This window comes from Canis lupus, chromosome 16 (assembly GCF_003254725.2).
Source record: "Canis lupus dingo isolate Sandy chromosome 16, ASM325472v2, whole genome shotgun sequence".
NCBI classification, from domain to species: domain Eukaryota; kingdom Metazoa; phylum Chordata; class Mammalia; order Carnivora; family Canidae; genus Canis; species Canis lupus.
In genome coordinates, this window is record NC_064258.1 from 42,372,775 (window position 1) to 42,398,157 (window position 25,383).

The window sequence follows — 25,383 nt, forward strand, 5'->3', positions numbered from 1 at the left end:
AGTATGCTGTGTGTGCTCTTGGCAGTATTCACTGTTCTGCTTCCACCATCTCTTTAAGCAGAGACCTCCAGGAGGCATACATGACTCTGCATTTGCTTTCACCAGGAAAACCTCTTTCCTAAGTCAGAATACATGCTAATAAATATTTCAGTTGGCTACTTTTAGTCCTGGTTTAGAGCCATCATACGATTTGCAGTTATGTTACTTCTGTTTTGTGTAATTATTTTAAGTTTCTTTTTTTAAAAAAATATTTTATTTATTCATTCATGATACACACAGAGAGAGAGGCAGAGACACAGGCAGAGGGAGAAGCAGGCTCCATGCCAGAAGCCCGACGCGGGACTTGATCCCGAGACTCCAGGATCACGCCCTGGGCCAAAGGCAGGTGCCAAACCGCTGAACCATCCAGGGATCCCCTATTTTAAGTTTCATATTTTGTTCCCTATCAACCTTTTTTTAAAAAGCAATGTACCCAATAAGAAGATGCTGGTTCAATGCTCCAAGAAAATCTCCAACACATACAACCTAAGAAGACTTTCAATGGCAAGTTCCTGAGTGTTCCCTCCTAACCTTCCTTGTTAACTCAAATGTGGCTTTAACTGGTTTCCAACTGCTGTGCACCTTCCTCCCTGCACAGAACATGACAAGCAGGAAAGGTCCTTCCTGGCACTGAGGGGAAAAACCACTAAATATTGAAAACCTGACTCTTGATCACTGATGCTTTCAAAGAAAGATTTTTTCTTTTTTTTTTTTTTAATTTTTAAGAAAGCTCCACCCTCAACATGGGGCTTGAACTTACAACCCAGCAGGAAGAAAGGAGCCTTGCAAGTTGATGGTACTTTAGATACTACTTTACTACCCCAGCAGGAAGAAGAAAGACTTTGCTCCCGCCCTGGCAACAGCCCAGCCAATAGAGACTGCCATAACTCAGCCAATAAAGAGCTACTATGCTTTGAACTCCATTTACTCCAATGGACTTTTTTGTTTGAATAGCTTTTTTTTTTCTTTTTAAAGATTTTATTTATTTATTCATGAGAGACACAGAGAGAGAGAGAGGCAGAGACATAGGCAGAGGGAGAAGCAGGCTCCCTGTGGGGAGCCCGATGCAGGACTCAGTCCCAGGACCCTGGGATCACAACCTGAGCTGAAGGCAGAAGCTCAATCACTGAGCCACCCAGGTGTCCCTGAATAGCTTTTTTTTTTTTTTTTTAATAGCCTTCCTAACTTCCCCCTTTCCTCTGTAAAAGAGCATTCTCCTCTTTTGTTCTGTTAGGCTTCCCCTTAGTTTTGCTGTACCTTGCTTGTCCTGGATTGCAATTCTCTGCTATTCCCAAATAAATCCATTTTTGCTGGTAAAATCACTGGCAGTTTTATTTCTCAGGTTAACAGGTTAAAGTTGCACTCTGCTTTTCCTTGCCCCAGCACACTACTTTCAGAGAGAAGGAAAGTAGGACAAAAAAAGATTACCTTTCCTTATACCTTTATCTTATTTTCCACATTCTGTACCCTCTGGGCACGTGGGCTATTCTTACATCTTTCTCATAAACCCATTTTGCCACAAAAGATTTGAAAAAGCCAGATACCTATACTAAAAATGTTAACATTAAATGTGCTCAAATATGACACCGCCCCCCCCCCACCCGCCTTATGTTTTTTAATCCCGTTTGCCCTTGACAGCTTTGATTATCCTGCCAGGGTTTATTTCTTGAAGGTTTGACATAGAAGACCTTAGACTTTCTCCCAGTGTAATCTGGTGATTTATATTCAGGAACCACAGACAGTTCAGCTCTGCATTTATCAGGATGAAAAAATGCTTGGCAGTAGACAGGATTTCCTGGAGAATGGAAATTCTTTTTTTCTTTGATTTTGATAGGCACTTTAATTATGGGGTATGTCCATATTTGTTCAGGGTCTTAACTAAATACATAATACACAAACCTGAAAAAAATTCTCAGGAAAAAAAAATAGCTGTCTCAGGATAGAAGATGTGACTTAAAGTTTTCTTCATTATTGTCACTTTTATGAGATCATTACATAGAGAAAAATCTCCACAAAGGTCAAAGTCAATTTTGATTATCTGATGTTTACTCACGTTGGTCCAGAAGGAGGATAGGTTGATTTTCTGCAGTTTTCTGTCCACTACAAAAAAAAAAAAAAAGGAAGAAAAAAAATTAAGTTTCAGGAAATAAACTGAGTAGACAATGTGAAAAAAACAGTTGAAGATTGTGAAGACAAAATCAAACGTGATTTGCCCTTTTAGATCTTCTCAATACCTCTTAAAAGTCTTTTCCTCCCAGGAAAACTTCTAAAGTTTCAAACTTAAGGGCATTTTCAGTCTTAATTCAATTTGCATTAGTGCTGTAATCTGGCTTCTATATTGCAAACATATTGAAAAAAGAGAAAATGTTAAAGTAGATGGAAATGTTTGTTAGGCTCATTTATCTCTAACAGTAAATTAAATCTTGATAGACTATGATATCACTTGAATTCATGAGCCAACTCCATTGCAACAGAGATTTGCATCCCAAACCAGATTTTCAGGACACACTGTGCAGGGCCCTTCATAATCTGGCCATAATTTACCTTCCCAGCCTCCTTTGCTGCCACTCCTCTCACGCACAGCCACCTGCAACCACGTCCTCTCATCTCTGACCTTTCCCTGCCTGTGTATGTGCTATTCCTGGCGTAAAATGCCTTTTCTCTACCTGACGAACTTTGGACTTTAATTTCTAAGACCTGGTTCAAATACTGTCTTTTTGTTAAGTCTTCCTCTACTTCCCATATGAAAATAGTCATCCTCTCCTCCGTCCTGCTGACAGCACCTGTGTACATCTCTATTACCACAGTTATGACAATGCACTATAATTATTTCCCTCTTAACTACCAGATTCTGTGCTCCTGGAGGTGAGGATGGCTCCCAACACTAAGACCCTCAGTGCATGAATGAATGAGTGAACGTGACTGTTTTAGGGAGACTATTCCAGCTTCATAGCGAAATAAAATCAGCTCTTAACATAAAATGACAGAAGTCCACGTGGATTTATGATTCTTTTATTACTAGCTCAAGATAGCAAGTATGTTTATCTCCTTCTTCTGCAGATCCAATATTGTAAAAGTAAGATAATTTTTAAAAAGAAATGTAAATCCACAATAAAAGAACAGGGAAGGGAACTACTCAAACTATAGTTTGAGTTTATTTTTTTTTAAGATTTTACTTATTTATTCATGATAGACATAGAGAGAGAGAGGCGGAGACACAGGCAGAGGGAGAAGCAGGCTCCATGCAGGGAGCCCGACATGGGACTGGATCCCGGGTCTCCAGGATCACACCCTGGGCCGAAGGCAGACGCTAAACTGCTGAGCCACCCAGGGATCCCCTATAGTTTGAGTTTAGAAAATAGTTCTGCAACAAGTATGTGTGGGAATAGAGATGTAACATCTTTTTTTTTTTTTTTTTAACAGAAGTACAGGTGACACACAATGTTACATTAGTTTCAGGTAGACAACATAGTGATTCCACAACTCCACATGTCATGCGGTGCTCACCACAAGCCACCATCAGTCACCATACAATGCATTTTTGTAAGACCACCATATTCTCTATGCTGTACCTTTCATCCCTATGACTTATTCATTACTTTAGGTCTTAACTTTTTATAGTAAAAAAGTGTATAATGTAGCTTGACATTACCTGTGATCCAAACATTAACTATCTAAATTACTTCACTACAGCGTAAGTTTCTCATATAAATGTTTTTGCCTTGTAATTTTAGACTGAATTCACTAAGAAACAGGATCAAGCATCAAATTATCAGAAGCTAATTCAATCGTTAGAATTTAAACTCTATTTCTAAAATATCAGAATATAACATATGACATAATAAATAATATCAACTTGATAATTCAATATCAAGATAGCAAAAGCTAGGGACACCTAGGTGGCTCAGTTGGTTAAGCATCTGCCTTTGGCTCAGGTCATGATCTTAGGGTCCTGGGACAGAGCCCTCAGTCGGGCTCTCTGCTCAGAGGGGAGCATGCTTCTCCCTCTGCCTCCTTCTCTCTTTTAAAATCTTTTTTTAAAAAAAAAAGATAGCAAAAGCTAATTTCCATAGCATTCAATGTTCAGAAATAGTGGTTGAGAGTATTCTTGTTTGAAAAAATTTCAGCCCCTGAGTTTAAAAATTACAGTAAAACGTTACTGCTGCTAACCTAACTACTCTGTAATACAGAAGTTTGGATATTCAGCATCTATTTCTTATAAAAATTTACAGAAATGATAATGGTCTACAAGAAGAAAAGACATTCATGGCTGATATTGCTGGTTAATTAACACATGATAGATTAGAATATTTTCTACAAAGTACCTGTCAATTAGCAATATGATTAAAAAACACAAGCTTGAAACAGCTTGCATTTTCACAAACTTTGAACATTTGTCCGACTAAGCTTTTGTCTGCTCCACACATATTTTCATCACCGTCAGTTGTTTTACAAAACAGATTCCATTTCATGTCTTCCTGAATTACTAAATTCTCAAGTTCTGTGAAAGCATCCTTGCTCGTAGTTATTCCACGCAGACTATTCAGAGAGACTTATTCTTCAGTCTCAAACTTGGCATTGGTGCTTCAATAAATAGCAATAACGAATCAGTGTCAAACACTACAGCATCAATAACTGGGAATCAATTTGCCTTGCTCTTCAATTGACATGAATGTTTCTACTAAAGTCCTGGGTAACTGTTCTCACCTAGAGGCCAATAGTGCAAAACAAATTTTCTCAGGACACGTTTCTTCTACTGCTGCAATCAAATGTGATTTCATTAACTCACCATGGGCAAATCGCTTTCCTTGCTCTGCTAACAGATGGGCTACTTCAAGACCTACTTTGGTTGCAACCTCATTTTGCTTTTTAAAATTTGTAAACAAATTCTGTGATGAGATATTCTTTTAAATCGTCTTATTTTCCTGATCATTTTTTCCAAGGAGTCGGGAATACTGTGACGACTGCTTAATCATGCCATGTTGACATATACTGCACTTCTTCAGCACAATGCTAGGTGTGCTTTGTCTTTAATTAACTGACAAGATAATCCACACTCCACTTTGACTCAAGAGCACACCTGAAGTTTACTTTTGTGTTTTGACATGACAGGTTTGCACCGATAATTTCTTTTACAGATAAAAATAACATGGTGCATTGATATGTGTGGCAGTTAAAATGCAGTTAAACTTGCAAAACCGTCACTTGAACTGTGCCAACAGGAGTGAAAAGCCACAAGCACACTGCACACAGGCTCTGCTAGACAACTCACCTGCTCTGATGCGAGGCGGCCACAGACGACAAGCAAATACACAAGTGTGGTAACGTTCCAATACTACTCTGTTTATGGACACTGACATGTGAATTCCATATAATTTTTTTGAATTCCATGTAATTTTCACAAGTCACAAAATATTAATCTTCTTTTGATTTTTCCCCTCAACTTTTAAAAAATGTCAACACCATTCTTAGTTCGCAAGTCTTAAAAAAAACAGGTGGCAGGCGGTGTCGGGCCTGCCAACTGTTGTTTCCCGGCCACTGCTGGAAAGCATGAACACTCGTACAAGCTGTCCTTGTTCTTTCTAGACGACTTTTTTCCATTTCTCTAGAGGAAAACCCTTGGAGGTGGTGTGTATGTGTGAAGAAAAGAGAGGGAGAGAAAGACTGTGTCTCATTTTCTGCCTAGTGATAACGTCATGTGTGGTTTGGATGAAGAGGTCAGGACCTCTTGATTTAACTCTCCTTTTACCCTCATTTAATATCCTTCTAATACCCTCCAAGATAATTGCCACTCTGAGCCAGGACCTCTCAGCAGGGCCTGCCCTCACAACAGCTGCTTCTCCTTGGTCTTATCAGTCAACACTCCGCATCTACCACCTACCTCCCAAAAATTACCTGAAGGTGCCTCAGACGCAGAGTCATTTACAATCATATGCTCATGGACCCACTATTGGCAGCACTTAGCTATCTTAGTTTCCTATGGCTGCTGTAACAAGTTACCACAAACCTAATGGCTTAAAACACCACAAACTACGCTATATTATAGCTCTGGAGGTCAGAGTCTATAGTGGGTTCCAGGACTGTGCTCCCTCTGGGGCTCTTAAAACAGAATGTGTTTCCCTGACTTGCAGCTTCTAGAAGTCACCTGTGTTATTTGGCTCGTGGCCCCTTCCCCCATCATCAAAGCCAGGAGAATAGCATCTTTTCTCGTCTCTGGCCTCCTGCCTCCCTCTTATAAGGATCTCTGTGATTATATTGGGCTTGTTCAGGTAATCCCACATAATGTCCCCATGTCAAGCTGCTTCACGAAATTGCATCTACAATGTCTCCTTTGCCATAAAGGGAACATACAGCTTCTCAGGATTAGGAATGGGCATCTTGGAGAAGCTATTACTCATCCTACCACACTATCCATACAAAAAGACACCAAGATGAAATATGTAAAATCTCGTAACAGACCAGGAATTACATATAACCATTTGCTCTCAATTTGGAACACCAAACCCGAATCCCAGTAAGCAAAGTGCCTACCCTGTAAGAAATCAATGCTTTTCATTAGACCTGTATTACAAAGACAAATGTATTAACTTAATATATTTTCATCGATAAAAAACTTGTGGAAATATGTTATAAAAGTACCCTACATAATATCCTTGATTCTCCTCTTAACCCACAATGCCTTAAAGATAAACTATCTAGCCCTGTACAAAAAAGCTGAATGACTCCTGCCTGAGAGTAAACGTCTCTAGGTCTAATATTTAGGCACAAAGAAAAAAAATGAAAAATAACCTAACTCAAAAATATTCAATAATTTAAGGAACAGAAAAAATAATGTAAAATAATAATCAGCTTCAACACTCTGATTACTCTAACAGTAACCTCAAGAGAAATATGTTCTATTTATAAAACAAGATGATATGAAAAGAGGTAAATCAAATACTTAAAAAAAACTGCTGAAATAAAAAGATAGAAAAGTAAAGGTGAGAAAATCTATCTTACAATATAGAAAAAAAATTACATAGAAAACACAGGAAAGGTATTTATCCAAAGGATACAAACATAGTGATCCAAAAGGGCACCTGCACCCCAGTGGTTTTTTTTTTAGAGATTTATTTATTTATTTATTTATTCATGAGAATACACAGAGAGGAGAGCGAGAGAGGCAGAGACACAGGCAGAGGGAGAAGCAGGCTCCATGCCGGAAGCCTGAGCAGGACTCGATCCCGGGACTCCAGGATTGTGCCCTGGGCTGAAGGCAGACGCCAAACCAGGGATCCACAACCCCAGTGTTTATAGTAGTGATGTCCACAATAGCCAAAATATGGAAAGAGCCCAGATGTCCATTGGAAGATGAATGGATAAAAAACATGTGGGGTGTGTGTGTGTGTGTGTGTGTGTGTGTGTGTATATATATATACACACACACACACACAACACAGTATCACTCAACCAAAAAAGAATCTTGCCATTTACAATGATGTGGATGGAATGAGAGTGTATTATGCTAAGGGAAATAAGTCAAATAAGAGAAAGACAAATACCATATGATTTCACTCAGATGTGGAATTTTTTTTTTTCGGATGTGGAATTTAAGAAACAGATGAACATAGGGGAAGGGAAGGAAAAATAAGATGAAAATTGAAAGGGAAGCAAACCATAAGAGGTGCTGAACTCTAGGGAACTGGGGGTTGCTGGTGGGGGGACAGGGTAACTGTGTGATGGACATTAAGAAGGGCACTTGAGGGGATCCCTGGGTGGCTCAGTGGTTTAGCACCTGCATTCGGCCCAGGACGTGCTCCTGGAGTCCCAGGATCAAGTCCCACATCAGGCTCCCTGCATGGAGCCTGCTTCTCCCTCTGTCTGTGTCTCTGCCTCTCTCTCTCTCTCTCTCTCTCTCTCTCTCTCTCTGTCTCTCATGAATAAATAAATAAAATCTTTAAAAAAAAAAAAAAAGAAAGGCACTTGATGTAATGAGCACTGGGTGTTATATGCAACTGCTGAATCACTAAATTATACCTCTGAAACTAATAATACAGTGTGTGTTAACTAAATCTAATTTAAATAAAGAAAACATAGGAAAAATAAAATTATAAAATAAACCACAGGAGAAAAAAAATAGAAAGGTTTATAAAATCAATATGCGGGGTTCAGCATCTGATTAACAGGATTTCCAGAAAAGAGAAAACACAAAAAATATAGAGGAAACTATGAAAGAAATAATACAAGAAATTTTCCTAGACCTGAATAGAGATGTGTTTTAAAATGAAAATGCCTACTGATTACTCAAAAAAAAATTACTGGAAAAAAAAAAAGAGCCTTCAGTGAGACACATTACCATGCTATTTCAGACATAAATAAAAACAAATAAGCACTGGGTTGGGGAGGAGGTCCTGCAAAAGAATAAGAATTACACTCCCATCAGACTTCTCACAAGCTACGTGAATGCCAGAAGAGAATGATGCCATTATTTCCTTGGCAGGGAATTAATTTCAAACTAGAATTTTATAACTGGTCAAGACATTGATCAATTTTGGGATTTAAATGAAATCTCGATTTTAAGTCATTGCAAAGATGCAGAAAAGTTGATCTCCCACACATTATTTCTTAACAAGTTACTTTTATATTCTAGCAAAACGAGAGTAAACCAAGTCAAAGAACAGGATCCCAAAAGAATGGCTCCAGCATACACGGTAAAGGGAACCCTGAGGACAGAGAAGGCTCCCAGGAACAGGCGTCCTAACAAAGGAGACTAAACTGTATGGCTGAAGGACTGGAAGAACTTGAGGAGATTCAGGAGAAGAACGGAATTTATGAACAAAAGAAAAACTAGAAATAATAGGAAGAAACTGTAGCATCAGAAAAGTATGGTCCAAATAAAAACAAAATGGTCCCAACTAGAATGGGAATTCAGTAGGTCTTAAGAACAGACACAATAAATACTGAGAGAATATATCAGAGGTTGAAAAATATGCAAAATATAGTCAGGATAGGGGGCGCCTGGGTGGCCCAGTTGGTTAAGCTTCCAACTCTTGATTTCAGCCCAGGTCATGACCTGGGGTCACTCAGGGGCCTGAGATGGAGCCCCGAGTAGGGCTCTGCATGAAGTGCAGAGTCTGCTTAAGATTCGCTCTCTCTGTCTCAATTTCATTATGTCAACTGTAATTCATATGTCTGATAAGAGACCTGTATCTAGAATATATAAATATCTTACAACTCAATAAGAAAAAGATAATTTAATTAAAAAATAGGCAAAGGATTTGAATAGACATTTCTCCAGAGAAGATATAAGTCAACAAACATATGAAAAGATGCCAAACACCATTTGCCAATAGGAAAATGCAAACCAAAACTACAATGAGGGATCCCTGGGTGGCTGAGCGGCTTAGCGCCTGCCTTTGGCCCAGGATATGATCCTGGAGTCCCGAGATCGAGTCCCACATCAGGCTCCCTGCATGGAGCCTGCTTCTCCCTCTGCCTGTGCCTCTGCCTCTCTCTCTCTATGTGTCTTTCATGAATAAATAAATAAAATATTTAAAAATAAAAAAACTACAATGGGATATCACTTCATATCTACTAATATGGCAATAATAATAATAATAAAACAAGTGTTGGCTTGGATGTAGAGAAATTGGAACCTTCATACAGTGTTGGTGGGAATGCACAATATTGCAGTTGCTTTGGAAAACTGGTACTCTCTCAGACATATAGTTATCATGTGACCCCACAAGTCTGCTCCTAGGTATAAACTCAAAAGATATGAAAATATGTGTCCACACACAAAAAAACATTCACAAATAGAAATGTTCATAGCAGCATTACAATACCAAAAGTGGAAACAATCCAAATGTCCATTAATGGATGAATGAATGATCAAAATATGGTATATCCATACAATGGAAATTATTCACTCATAAACAGAAATGAAGTATTGATACATGCTACAATGTGGATGAACCTTGAAAACACGGTGCTAAGTGAAAGAAGCCAGTAACAAAGGGCCACATACTTTATGATCTGATCCCCTTTATATAAAATGTTGAAAAAGGACAAATCCATAGAGACAGAAAGTATGTAAGTGATTGCCTAGGGCTGAGGGGCCGGTTTCAGGGTTAGGGCTAAGGGCTAAGAGGTTTCTTTTTGGGGTGATGAAAATATTCTAAAACTGACTGGAGAGGGATGCTTGGGTGGCTCAGTGGCTGAGCGTCTGCCTTCAGCTCAGAATATGATCCTAGGATCCAGGATCGAATCCTGCAATGGACTCCCCACAGAGAGCCTGCTTCTCCCTCTGCCTGTGTCTCTGCCTCTTTCTGCATCTCTCATGAATAAATATATAAAATCTTTAAAAAAAAAAATGGAGAAATGGCTGCACAACCCTGTGAATTTTTTGAAACCAAAAATAGTTTTAGGGAGTGAACTGTATATCAGTTATATTTCAAAACTGTTAAAAAAAAAAAAAGGTGCAGGGAAGATGATTGAAGGGAAGCTAAATTTTTATCCATCATTGCAGGACTGGAGTACAACGCCTAACGCTGATTGAGGCAAAGTAAGCATCAACATACCAAAGTAATATTCATAACAATAACCAGGAGTGATTAAAAACTTTTAGGCCCCATATGGCTTGGGCACCAATTAATCCAAACAGACTGAGCTGCAAACAACTAGTGTGACAGTAGATACAGGTTCTGGCTGATATCACCTGAGTACAAATAGTCCAAAGTGTTTGCTTCTAGGGAAGGGTAATGGGGGTAGAAAGAATGAAGCAGGAAATTATTGATTCTCATCAGAAGCCTATCTAGGTCATTTGATTTTAACTAAATACACTTTGATACAAATTTTACAACATTAATTTTAAAAATTGCATAATTTCATTTACATTATGTGAAGATTTTCAAAGACTGATTCTCTGACATTTTTAAGTATTTGAAACTGTCATTATCTAAAATTATTTTAAAGTAACATATAGAGGGGATCCCTGGGTGGCTCAGCGGTTTAGCGCCTGCCTTCAGTCCAGGGCCTGATCCTGGAGACCCGGTATCGAGTCCCACGTCGGGCTCCGTGCATGAAGCCTGCTTCTCCCTCTGTCTGCGTCTCTGCCTCTCTCTGTGTGTGTCTCTCATGAATAAATAAAACCTTAAAAAAATAAAATAACATATAGAGCAAGGACAGGAAGATGATGGCAGAGTGAGAGGACCCTAGGCCTCCTTCATCCCATGAATACAACCAGACAACTACCAAATCATCCTAAATACCTCAGAAACTGACCCGAAAACTGGCAGAACTAAAGGTAGAGAAAAGGACATAGTGAAGAAAGTAGGAAGGACACAGATGTGGTGTGGGAGAGGACGAGATCATGACTGCTGCAGTGGGAAGGGAAGCAGGGCCACAGAGAAGGGCAAGAGACAGACTAGCTCACAGGGGAGTACAAGGGAAAATGAAATCCCCAAAGAAACTGGCTTGGAAAGCAAGACGGGCCAAATTTTGTGACTTCTGGAAACCAGTGGGGCTTAAAGCCTAGAGTTTTAAAGATCAGAGGGCTTGGTGTGGGTAGAGTTCAGAGAGCATTGCACAGCTCTTCAGAGAGAAGGCAGGCAAATAATCTGTAGTGTGTGGCAATAGTGATCTGAAGAGCACCTGGGGCACATGGTACAGGGGTTATTTGCTTACCTCTGAGCACATCCCAGAAAGAGTTCACAAGGAGACTCCTCCAAGAACAAGCTGGCTGGCACATTTCCCTCCCCTGCCCTTGAGCATAAGCACAGGGTTACCTGCAGGAACTAGCACTATAATCACAGTCACTACTTAATGTGCTTATACCAAACTCTGACCCTACACACCAGTGGAACTGCCACCCTCTGCTCTCCCCTCCCCGACCCAAGTCACACTCGCCTCAGTCCCAGCACAGTGGTTCACTTCCCCTAAAAGACTGGCTCAAACCACTTCTCACACTGGGTCTCCCCACTTGGGAGTTTGGCACAGCTTCTGTTCCAGCTGTAGTGGCAACAGTCTCATTTCACAAACAGACCAAAACACATCCAATTAAAACTAGCTATGATTAGGCCAGGGACCAAACACTGCCCACAAGCGAAGAGAGTCCCTACAGATAAGTGGCCTGACAGAAAAAGTGGTCAGGACACAAAAACAGAGCACAGGCAGCACACAGTGGAGACACTCCCAGAAGCACCAGGCCTTCGGGAACAAGAAACACCACACGGCAAGGCACTATAGGACCTCTTCTTCATAAGGCCATTTTTCACAAGAACAGGAGATACTGACTTTTCCAACATACAGAAATAGTCACAGAGACTTGGACAAAATAAGACAGAGAAATTTATTCCAAATGAAAGAACAGAGTAAGGCCACGGCCAGAGATCTAAGTGAAGCACATATAAGTAACATGCCTGATAGAGAATTTAAATAATCATAAGGATGCTAACTGGACTTGAGAAAAGTGGAAGACATAAATGGGACCCTTAACACAGATATAAAGAATAATAAAGCAGAAATAAAGAATACAATAAATGAAATGATAAATACACTTATGAAATGAACATTAGAATGAAAGAAGCAGAGAATTGAATTAGTAATCTAGAAGACAGAGTAATGGAAAATAACCAAGATGAACAAGGGAGACAAAATTATGCAACACAAGAATAGATTTAGGGAACAGAGTGACTCTATCAAGGGTAATAACATTCATAGTATAGGACTCCCAAAAGAATGAGAAAGCTTTATTTGAAGAAATAATAGCTGAAAACGTCCCTAATCTGGAAAAGAAAACATATCTAGATTCAGAAAGCACAGAAAACCCCCATCAAAATCCACAAAAGCAGACTCCCACCAGGATGTACTGTAATTAATTTGGCAAAATATAGTGATACAAAAAAAAAGTTAAAAACATAAAGACAAAAGATGACAATAATTTACAAGGAAAAATCATAAGGCTAGCAAAAATTTTGCAGCAGAAACTTTCAAACACAGAAGAAAGTTGCATGATATATTCAAAGTGCGGAATGGGAAAAATCTGCAGCCAGGAATACCCTATCTAGCAAGGCTATCATTCAGAATAGAAGGACACATAAAGAAAAGCTTAAGGGGTTCGTGACTATTAAGCCAGCCCTGCAAGAAATATTAGAGGGGGCTCTTTGAATAGAAAGACTAAAAGTGACAGTATAAAGGTCGGGAAAACAAAAACAATAAAAATTAATATTTCTGTAAAAAAATCAGTCAAGGAACTCACTGATGTAGGATGGGATGTAGTAAAGGGATGTAGGATATAACAACATATACCTAGAATGGGGAGGAGGGGAGGAAGGAACAGATTCAGACATAAATCACCATCAATTTAATACACACTGCCATATATGCAGAGGAGGTTACATACAAAACCTCCTTTTGTAATTAACAACCCATTTGTTATATGCAAAATGGGAATTATATATCAAAAACCACTAATAAACATGCAAAGGATAAAGATAAAGAAATCAGATACATCACTAAAGAAAATCAGCAAATCATGAGAGAACTACAAGAAACAATCAGATAAAAACTTCAGAAACAAGCATAAAACAAATAATAAAATGACAGTAAATACATATCTATCGCTAATTGCTTTGAATATAAATAGACTAAATGCTTCAATCAAAAGACATAGGGTGACAGAATGGATAAAAAAGAAAAAACCAAGACCCATTTAAAAACTGCCTATAGGGATCCCTGGGTGGCGCAGGGGTTTAGCGCCTGCCTTTGGCCCAGGGCACGATCCTGGAGACCCGGGATCGAATCCCATGTCGGGCTCCCTGCATGGAGCCTGCTTCTCCCTCTGCCTATGTCTCTGCCTCTCTCTCTCTGTCTCTCTCTGTGACTATCATAAATAAATAAAATTTAAAAAAATATTTAAAAAAAAAATAAAAACTGCCTATAAAAATAAAATAAATAAATAAAATAAAATATAAAATAAAATAAAAAATAAATAAAATAAAATAAAATAAAATAAAATAAAATAAAATAAATAAAATAAAATAAAAACTGCCTACAAGAGACTCATTTTAGACTTAAAGACAGCTGCAGATTGAAAGTAAGGGAATGGACAAATATCTATCATGCAAATGGATGTCAAAAGAAAGCCAGAGTAGTAATACTTATATAAGACAAATTAAGTTTAAAACAAAGACTGACAAGAGACAGAGAAGGACAGTATATAATCATAAAGGGGACAATCCAACAAGAAAATATAACAATTGCACATATTTATGCACCTGAATACACAAAACAGTTGATAACAAACACAAAGGAACAATCAATAATAATAATAATAGGGGACTTTAACAGCTCACACCAACAGACAGACCATCTAAACAGAAAATCAACAAGTAAATAATAGCTTTGAATGACATGCTGGAACAGATGGATTTAACAGATATATTTAGAACATTCCATCCTAAAACAGCAGAATACACATTATTTTTCAAGTGCACATGGAACATTTTTCATGATAGATCACGTATTACCTCATAAAACAAGCCTCAACAAAATCAAGATGAACAAAATCATACCATGATCTTTTCTGACCACGACACTATGAAACTTGTAGTCAATCACAAGACAAATCTGGAAAGAGCACAAATACACAGAGGTTAAATAACATGCTATTAAACAATAAATGGGTCAACAGTCAAATAAGAGAAAAAAATGAAGTACATGGAAATAAATGAAAATGAATACAAAACAGCCCAAAACTTTTGGAATGCAGCAAAAACAGTTCTAAAAGGAAGGTTTACAGCAATACAGGCCCACATCAAGAAGCAAGAAAAGTCTCTACCTAACCTTTCACCTAAAGGAGCTAGAAAAAGAAAACAAACAAAACCTAAAACCAGCAGAAGGAAGGAAATAATAATGATTAAAGCAAAAATAAATGATATAAAAACTGAAAACAAACCAATGGATCATTGAAATCAGGTGCTGGTTCTTTGAAAAAAAAAAAAAAAACCAATAAAATAGATAAACCTCTAACCAGACTTATCAAGGAAAAAAAAGAGAAAGAATTCACATAAATAAAATCACAAATGAGATAGGAGAAATAACATCACAGAAACACAATTACAGAAGATTATGAAAATATTATGAAAAACTATATGCCAACAAATTGAATAACCTTGAAGAAATGAATATATTCCTAGAAATATAGAAACTACCAAAGATGACACAGGAAGAAATGCAAAATTTGAACATACAGATAACCAGCAAAGAAACTGAATTAATAATCAAAAACTCCCAACAAAAAAAGTCCAAGACCAGATGGCTTCACAGGGAATTCTATCAAATACTTAAAGAAGCATTACTATCTATTCTCAAACTATTCCAAAAAATAAAAGAGGAAATAAAACTTCCATATTCATTCTATGAAGCCAGCATTTACCCTGGTATCAAACCAGATAAACCACACACCCCGCCCCAAAAGAACTCCAGGCCAATACACATAATGAACGCAGATGCCCAAAATCTTCAACAAGTACTTGTAAGCTAGATCCAACAAGTCATTAAAAAAAATAATAATAATCACTCACCATGATCAAGTAGGATTTATTCCTGGGTTGCAGGAGTGTTTCAATATTCACAAATTAATTACATGATACATCACATCAATAACAGAAAGGATAAGAACCATATGAACATTTCAATAGACACAGAAAAAGCATATGACAAAGTACAACATCCACTCATGATAAAAACCCTCAACAAAGTAGGTTCAGAGGGAACATACCTCAACACAACAAAGGATGTATGTGAAAAACCCACAGCTCACATCACCCTTAATGGGCAAAAACCCATTTTTTCCCCCTCGGGTCAGGAATGAGACAAAGATGTCCAGTCTCATCATATTTATTCCACATAGTACTGGAAGTTCTAGCCATAAATCTCAGACAACAAAAAGTAGAACTAAAAGGCACCCAAATTGGTAAGGAAAAAGTAAAATTTTCAGTTTATATCTACTATGTATAGGAAACCCAAAAGACTCCAGCAAAAAAAACCTGCTAGAACTGATCAACGAATTTAGTAAAGTTGCAGGATATAAAAATCAATCTACAGAAATCTGTTGCATTTGTATACACCAATAATGAAGTAGCAGAATGAAAAATTAAGAAAACTATCCAAAGTACACGACACCCAAAATAAGAAGATACTTGGGAATACAGTAATAACTAAAGAGGGAAAGGCCTACACTCTGAAAACTAAACAACACTGATGAAAGAAATTGAAGAGGACACAAAGAAATGGAAAGATATTCCATGCTCATGGATTGGGCAAAGAAATACTGTTAAGATATCTATACTACCCAAAGCAATCTACATTTTTAAATGCAACCTCTATCAAAATACCAAGAGCATCTTTCACAGAACTAGAACAAAGGATTCTAAAATTTGTATATTACCATAAAAGACCCTGAATAGCCAAAGGACTCACGACAAAGAGAAGCAAAGTTGGAGGCACTACAAGTTATATTAAATTTCCAGATCTCAAGTTCTACTACAAAGCTGTAGTAATCAAAATGCTATAATACTGGCACAAAAAAAAAAAAAAACCACAGATCAATGGAAAAGAATAGAAAACCCAGAATTAAACGCACAACTGTATGGTCAATTAATCTTCAACAAAGCAGGAAAAAATATCAAATGAGAAAAAGACAGCCTCTTCAATAAATGGTGCTGGGAAAACTGGACAGCAACATGCAAAAGAATGAAACTGGACCACTTTCTTACTCCATACACAAAATAAATTCAAGATGGATTAAAGGCCTAAATGTGAGACCTTGAAACCATAAAAATCCTCGAAGAAAAAAAACATAGGCAGTAACTTCTTTGACATTGGATTAAACAAGTTTTTTCTTCATTTGTCTCCTGAGACAAAGGGAAACAAAAGTAAAAAATAAACTATTGGGACTACATCAAAATAACAGCTTCCAGGGATCCCTGGGTGGCGCAGCGGTTTAGCGCCTGCCTTTGGCCCAGGGCGCGATCCTGGAGACCCGGGATCGAATCCCACGTCGGGCTCCCAGTGCATGGAGCCTGCTTCTCCCTCTGCCTGTGTCTCTCTGCCTCTCTCTCTCTCTGTGACTATCATGAATAAATAAATAAAATCTTTAAAAAAAAAAAAAAAAAAATAACAGCTTCTGCACAGTGAAAAAACAATCAACAAAAGTCAACCTACAAAACAGAAGATATTTGCTAGTGATGTATCTGATAAAGGGTTAGTATCCAAAATATTTAAAGTACTCAAACAACTTGACACCCGCCCCCAAAATAATCTAACTAAAAAAATGGGCAGAAGACATGAACTGACATTTTCCAAAGCAGACACAGAGACGGCCAACAGACACATGAAAAGATGCTCATCATTACTTACCATCAATGAAATGCAAATCAAAACTACAATGATATATCACCTCACACCTGTCAGAATGGCTAACATTGACAACATAAGCAACAACCGGTATTGTCAAGGATGTGGGGAAAAAGGAACCCTCATGCACTGCTGGTGGGAATGCATGCAAACTGGCACAGCCACTGTGGAAAACAGTATGGAGGTTCCTCAAAAAATTAAAAATAGAACTACCCTATGATCCAGTAATTGCACTAACTGGGTATTTACCCAAAGAATACAAAAACACTAATTCAAGGGAATACATGCACCCCAATACACACACACACACACACACCTGATGTTTTATAGCAGCATTATTTACAGTAGCCAAGATATGGAAGCAGCCCAAGTGTCTGATGAATGGATAAGGAAGTTGTGGTATATATACAAAATGGAGTATCATTCAGCCAAAAAAAGAATGTAATCTTGCCATTTGCAACAACATGGATGGAGTTAAAAGAGTATTATGCTAAGCAAAATGAGTCAGAGAAAGACAAATACCATATGATTTCACTTATATGTGGAGTTTAACAAACAAAAGAGCAAAGGGGGGGAAAAGGTCAAATCAAGAAGCACTCTTAATTATAGAGAACAAGCTGATGGTTATGGGGGGAGGGGTGGATTAAGGGCACTTGTGATGAGCACCGGGTAATGTATGGAAATGATGAATCACTATATTGTAGAGCTGAAACTAATATTATGTATGTTAAATAACTAAACTTAAAAACAACAACAAGGGACACCTGGGTGGCTCACTCAGTTTCCCCTGAGGTCATGGTCTCTGGCTCATGGGATCGAGCCCCATGTTAGGCTCCATGCTCAGCGTGGAATTGGCTGCTTGAGATGATCTCCTCTCCCTCTGCCCCTCCCCCAGTCTCATGAGCACTCTCTCTTTCTAAAATAAATCTTAAAAAGAAAAAAAAAGACAACAATAGGGGTGCCTGGGTGGCTCAGTCTATTAAGTGTCTGCCTTTAGCCTAGGTCATGATCCCCGGGTCCTGGGATCAAGTTCCGTGTTGGGCTCCCTGCTCAGCTTCTCCCTCTCTCTCTGCCCCTCCCCTGCTTGTGCTAGCTCTTTCTTAGATAAGTAAAGAAATAAAATCTATTAAAAAAATTACAACATATAACTGCAATGTAGGGCACAGTACTCTAAGTTCACCAGTCCTTGTTTAGCAATGTTATAAATGGACACTCAAGGGCAGTCCTGGTGGCTCAGTGGTTTAACGCCGCCTTCAGCCCAAGGTGGGATCCTGGAAACCCTGGATCGAGTCCCACATGGGGCTCCCTGTGTGGAGCCTGCTTCTCCCCCTGCCTGTGTCTCTGCCACTCTCTCTCTCTGCCTCTCATGAATAAATAAATAAAATCTTAAAAAAAAAAAAAAGAAATGGACACTCAAAAGTAGCAGTCTACGTAGTCTTAAGTAGACTATGCAACTATGAATTTTCCATACACATCATTTAATAAGGGCAATTAACGTTAGAAATGCAACTCCTCATTCTAACTTATTCACCAGAAGATTCATCTAAATATCAGAACTTTTAGTCTATTTTTGTTTTTTAAAGATTTTATTTATTTATCCATGAGACACAGAGAAAGAGAGGCAGAGACACACAGGCAGAGGAAGGAGAAGCAGGCTCTACGCAGGGAGCCTGATGTGGGACTCGATCCCCAAAATCCGGGATCACGCCCTGAGCCAGAGGCAGACACTCAACTGCGGAGCCATTCGGGCTTCCCAGAACTTTTAGTTTAAAATGTGATTTAATTCATAAAAATCCAATTTACTGAATTTCACGTTATCAGGAACTTAAACTTCATGTTCAGGATACAAGGCCCATCTCCATCAGGGACTGAGTTACACAGCCGGTGACAGAAGCAGTCTCCAGAGCTCCGGCCCAGCTTCCTTCCCCTGCTCTCTCTTACAGTTTCCCACGGAAACAGCAATAAAACCAATGTCCCAATTTAATTCCTAATAGGGAGGGGCACCTGGGGGGCTCAGTGGTTCAGCATCTGCCTGTGGCTCAGAGCATGACCCTGAGTCCCAGGATCAAGTCCTGTATCAGGCTTCTCCCTCTGCCTACGTCTCTGCCTCTCTCTCTCTCGGTCTCTCATGAATAAACAAATAAAATCTTTAAAAAAAAAATAATCCCTAATAGGGAACAATCTCCATTTCCTTCAGGGCTTTTGATGATCACTGTAATCAACTCAGCAAGCAGTGCAATGTAATAATGCTCATGTCATCCTAATAATTATATCTGCACAACGTGGGTACAAAAACCAATATAAAAATCTAACGACAAGGCATATTTCTTTTTTTTTTTTTTTTTAAGATTTTATTTTGGGATGCCTGGGTGGCTCAGGAGTTTAGCCCCTGCGTTTGGCCCAGGCTGTGATCCTGGAACCCTGGGATCGAGTCCCGCGTTGGGCAATAAATAAAATCTTTAAAAAACAAAAGTAAACTAAAAGCACTAAATAAAATCTTAGAAAGAAATTAATAGTCATACATCTATTATTTTAGAGAAAAAGAATGGCTGATTTTTTTTAAAGATTTTATTTATTCATGAGAGACACAGAGAGAGAGAGGCAGAGATACAGGCAGAGGGAGAAGCAGGCTCCATTCAGGGAGCCTGACATGGGACTCGATCCTGGGTCTTCAGGATCAGGCCCTGGGCCCAAGGTGGCGCTAAACTGCTGCGCCACCCAGAGATCCCAACAAGGCATATTTCTTATGAGACAATGTGAGGGATGTTAAAAGTGCTCTGTCCACCTGCCCCAGAGGGGACAGTACCCTTGCCATCCTGTATGTGGGAGTCTGAGGCCAATAAAACACTGTGCTAGAATAATCCTGGCAGCAATAAACAAACATGAAGTATAGGCATAACATTGACACAGAATCTGGCTGAAAGAGTAAAGGGTAAACGTGATTGAGATTTTTAAAGGTAGCATCATAAAACCAGGCTACTTCAGGAGCTCTAAAGGTTTTAATGCCACCGTCATTTTAAACAAAAAGGTTAGATTTGGGGGTAGAGTGGAGACAGCTGCATTCTCACCATCAAGGGAGTTTTCGATGAGGGACGACAGCTTCAAAATCTATGTAGAGACTTGAAATGGAATTACAACAAGCTCATTTGTTATTTAAAGTTTCTTACTATCTCCAAATTTAACTATACACAGTTTTAATAATAGACAACCTTATCAAGACAGGTAAAAATTTAAATACCTGATAGGTAAAGATTATAAATAGGTGATAGAGGTTTATGTAGTTGGCTTAGCATATCATGCTACTCTAGCACAGGGGAAAAGCAACCAACTTCGAATCTCAAGATCTTTCACCTGCTCTCTCATTTTTGCTTCGCAGGACCAGAGGAAGTGGTGAAAATCTAATGTTCCCTGTGTACAACAGAGCAGACACACACCTATTGAGTAAGGCATGTTTTTGCACATATAAGAAACTCCAATGAGCAAGCAGTTTGTTTTCTGACCTTTGGTGGGATGGAACTCTACTAAATTAGGAACATTTAGGTAAAAGGAATAGGAATAAACCTTCCATGAGGGCTGGAACCTTTGTATCTATCACTAACTCATTAACAGCATCTGGAACAGAATCTGGCACACAGTAGTCATGCAATATTTGTTAACTAAGTGAATAGATTACATCTGTGTGTCCCTTCCTTTATGGTACCTGGGGAAAGCAGATGCACTATAATAATACTGGGCAGGCAGGAAGAGTAAAAATCATTGTTAATAAAAGCTCACACTTTGTATGAGAAGTTGATGCATAAAAATAAGTTTGACTCAGCAATTAATTACTGAGCCATTATGTTTCATTCTCAGGATCTGCTCAGATTTATGACTGACAACAGTCATCACTCTCACTCCGATTCCTTTCCTTCTCATCACGCCTCAGCCTACATCAGCTTATTTTCTGTTCTCAACACTGCTCAGGCCAAGGTGACCATGACCAATGACCTCCAACTGCCATGTATAACATACCTGGCATCTCAAAGGCACCCAACACAGGGAGAACCTGCTCCACTCTCTCCTCTGAGCTTCTGCAACACTCACTCTTCCACCCTGGCTGCTGCTTTAAACTTTGCCATTTCTTCTCTCCCCTTAATCTTTGCCTGTCCTCTTCTCTTTCTATGTCATCCATCTGCTCAATGTTCACTTTCTCCAGTGGCTTTAAGTAGCATGCCTGCGACTCCCATCTCCCTCTTCTGAGCTGCAGTCCCAACAGCCTCCTGGATATCCTGGTGCAACTGGAAATTCAATATAACCAGAATAAAAACAATCTTCATTCTTTCACCACAATTTTTCCCTTCTTGTGTTCCCTTGCAGTGATGCTGACATTTGGCCAACTAAGCACTTGAGAAAGTCGGCTGTCCCCCATCCTCACCCAATCCTTCCTTCTGCTCGTTCCAAACATTTTCTAGAACCATCCACTTCTCTCTCTCTCTCCACTGCACTGTTTTCTCCCCTAGTCTCCTTATATCCACCTTTGCTCCCTTTAACTTCTGATTGATCTTTTTAATGTGAAAAGGTCCAGAGCCTTGGATGACACAGTCTTCATCTCCCACTTCAGAGTGGCCACCTCTGCCACCACCATCATTTAGTAGGTCTTTTGATAAAATGGGTAATTAAGAATGACTCAGGAAGACCTTAAAACATGCTATATTGTGAAAAGCCTCAAACACAAAACCCACAGACATTCCAAATCAAATGATTTGTTTGTAATTTAAAGCCGTCCTCATTGTTCACATTTATCAAAAGTAGTTTTGAAATATCTTTTGTTACTATGTGGACACACACAATTTATCATATGATTCAAAGTGCAAAACTGCTTATTCTTTTCAGAGAATGAGGTCACAATACTTCTGTGGACTTTCAAAGGTTTCTTTCAGACAGAATTTTCCAGATTAATGAAATATTTTAAAAAGCCCAGCACAAGGGAGTCCCAAATTTTTATCCTCCCAGTGGAGATGTTAAAAAACAAACAAAACCCCATGTACATAAAAGAAAAAAAAAACCTTAAAAAGAAAAATTGAAAAGCCATAAAATTAGAACAGATAGCATTCTAAATTAATAATTTTGGCTTTATGCCCTCATTTTTCTCATTTAGGACTTCTAAAAACAGCTTCCCAATGGCTAGACTAGATTTTGACAACCACTATTCTAGATAAGAACTATTATCTTGTTGTTCTAAAGATGGCTTTTTAAAAACTCTTGCAGAAAATGCCAAAGAAGGAAAAATAAACGTACCTCCTGACCCCTGAAACTGCTCAGAGGTTCACAATTAGACCCCAATATTATTACGCACTGGTATAACACATTCAGGCCACTTTTGATCTCATGTTGGCTATAATCAATTTTTAAAAATACCTCAGTTTACTCTGACACATGATAAAATGAAACAAAACAAATCTAATTCATGATTCTGTTTAAGCACAAAAACAAGGGTATTGTGCAACCCACAAAATGCCAAACACCCCCTTCTCTTGCTAAATGAATGTTTCTTCTTTACTCAATCACAGAATTGCCCCACCTCCTGAAAGTATCCGATGTAGAGCAAACCTCCTATTCCTTAGACCTATCCCCAATCACACAACCAAAGTCCAAATTATGAAATAGGTTTTGCCAAATGCCCTTTTACTGAGAGGCCCTACAACTGCCCATGGTGTGCGTTCTTTCCCACTGCAAAGAGTAATAAACCCGATTTGTTCAACTACAAGTGTGTTTTCTGGTGGCCTCTGACTGAAGGGCCCCTATGGTATCAAAGTATTAAATTCTTTTAAAATTCTCAAGATCCCAACCACTTTACAGCATGAATTCCCTACACACACTAAAGCAAACACTTTATTTCTTCGTACACTCTTCCAATCCTTGTCCACATGTGTATACCGCGTATTTTTCTGTTCCTAAAATCACTGTATATACCATTTTATTATGTTTTTATTTGCTTAACAGTCTCTCAATTTTATTGAATGAATAATATCCCACCATGATTTCATTCTTAGATCATGTCTCCTTAGAAAAGTAAAAAGAGAAGAAAATGCCTGTCAAGAGCCTACCTAAGCTTTTCAAAACCACCCTCCTCACGTCTCAGGTCAGATGAGATGCCTTCTTTGGCATTTTCTGCATATCCATCTGATCTGCTGGCCAAGAGAAACGGAGTCTCACTGCTTTTAAAGAAGAGAATTATGAAAGAGCGCCAAACTAAGTGTCCAGAGGCCTGAGTTTAGGCACGCTTCAGTAAACAGCAGTGTGACCTCTGGCTAGACATTTTCCCACTGAGTCTACTTCCTTCTCTGGCTGGTCCCTCGCTGTCCCTTGCAGTTACCAAGTCTGAGTTCCTGTGACTTCCTTTTGGGGAAAGAGCCACGGGACAGGAGCTCCCATGACTCTGGGGCTAAGGCCACAGCAGCCACCTCGGGGCCTGTCTGGGCGGCTCCCACCGCCCTGGATGGGGACGCCTGGGCTTTCCTCAGGGACTTCAGGAGCCTCGTCTCCTTGGGCACCCCGTCACCCGGCAGAGAATGCCACAGTCGTCAAGCTTCTCTGAGTTGTGTAACGTCCCCGGGAACTTGTTCTTGGCAGCTCAGGATGCGCGGGCCTGGAACTGGTCAAAACAAGCGCGATCGCCCGCATTTGGGGGTGTGCAAGTCCCAATCGGCATTTTGCGGAGATGAGGGTTTCCCGGAAAGGCCTTCTTGTCCCGGCCCGTGTGGAATGAGGCGGGACGGGGTCCAGCGGGACGGGGTCCAGCGGCCCGCTGCGCACCCCCCGCACCTGCGCACCCCCCGCACCTGCGCCTCCTCCGCACCTGCGCCGCCTCCGCGCCCCCCGCCCTCACCTGCGCCGCCTCCGCGCCCCCCGCGTCTCGCGCGCCCGCACCTGCGCCGCCTCCGCGCCCGCACCTGCGCCCCCCCCCGCACTCACCGGCGGCGCCTGCTGCGCGGAGGCGCAGGTGACAGCCGCGGCCGCGAGGACCAGCGTTACCCGGCTCCAGCCCAGCATCGTCCCAGCCGCAGCACACCGCCGACCCGGCGAGGACACCACCTGGGCTCGGAGCAGGCCGCGCCCCGCCGCCGCGTGACCTGCGACGCGGGACCGCACCAAGCGGGGCGGAGCGGGGACCGGAGGGCCCGGGGCGGGGGTGCGGGCAGGACGGGGCTCCTCGGCGGGGCGCCGGGGCGGCGGGCGGGGGCGCGCGCAGCAAGGGGCGAGGAGCCCGGGGCTCGGCGGGCGGCGCGGCCTTGGGACGCGGGGCTCAGCAGGGCTTCCCCCTCCCGGGGGCAGTGGTTGGGCCGAGCCCCAGCCCCAGCCCCGCCCCGGGGGGTGGAGCTCCGGAACTTTTCCCGGGTCGTGCCCCCTGGCGGTCCGCAGCCTCCGCCGAGCCTCCTCCGCTCGGGCGGGGGGTCCCCCTGGGCTCTGGGCCCGGCGCCCCTCGTGCAACGTCTGCAAGCGGCCCGGGCGAGGTGTGCGCCCGGCCACCCCGTGCAAGGTGTGCGCCCGGCCACCCCGTGCGAGGTGTGCGCCCGGCCACCCCGGGCAAAGGCGCGGAACGGACCCAACTCGCCAGAGGCTCAAGACGCGGCGGCGTAACGCGCGACCCCGACGCGCCTTTGCCGAGAGAGCCTGTCGGTCCCGACCCTGGAGCCACTGGACCGGCCCAGGTGTTAGGGGCAGGCGGGGAGGTTTCGGGGACCTAATCCCCCCGGACACTGCGAGCTACGAATTACCCATTTAGGTTTGCACCGCAGAGCTGACAAGTCACAGAATTCAGGTTTTCAGTTACTTGGACTTAGAGAGCGGTGGAAGGACCAGGTAGCCCCGCAAACCTTCCTTCTCTGGTGCGTCCAGCCACCGAGCCGCTGTGCGTTTTCGTCTAAACCACGAAGCCTGTATGTGGGCAGGACGGAGCTAAACCCG

General features: G+C 40.8%; 1 protein-coding gene across 4 annotated transcripts in view; it reads right to left on the reverse strand.

Moving 5' to 3' along the window:
• Window positions 1-24,567, reverse strand: part of ASAH1 (N-acylsphingosine amidohydrolase 1) — a 48,496-nt gene extending 23,929 nt beyond the window's left edge. The window contains exons 1-2 of one of the 4 annotated variants that reach the window (XM_025467146.3): window positions 24,391-24,567; window positions 2,093-2,139 (exon numbers count right to left, since the gene is read on the reverse strand). In XM_025467146.3, the coding sequence (XP_025322931.1) occupies window positions 2,093-2,139; window positions 24,391-24,468 (125 nt within the window). In that variant the 5' untranslated portion in view covers window positions 24,469-24,567. Of the gene's footprint in view, window positions 1-2,092; window positions 2,140-2,273; window positions 2,374-24,390 lie in introns of those variants that run through there. The other 3 variants (XM_025467083.3, XM_049094982.1, XM_035699851.2) reach the window with 3 other exon arrangements.
• Window positions 24,568-25,383: the final 816 nt, after the last annotated feature.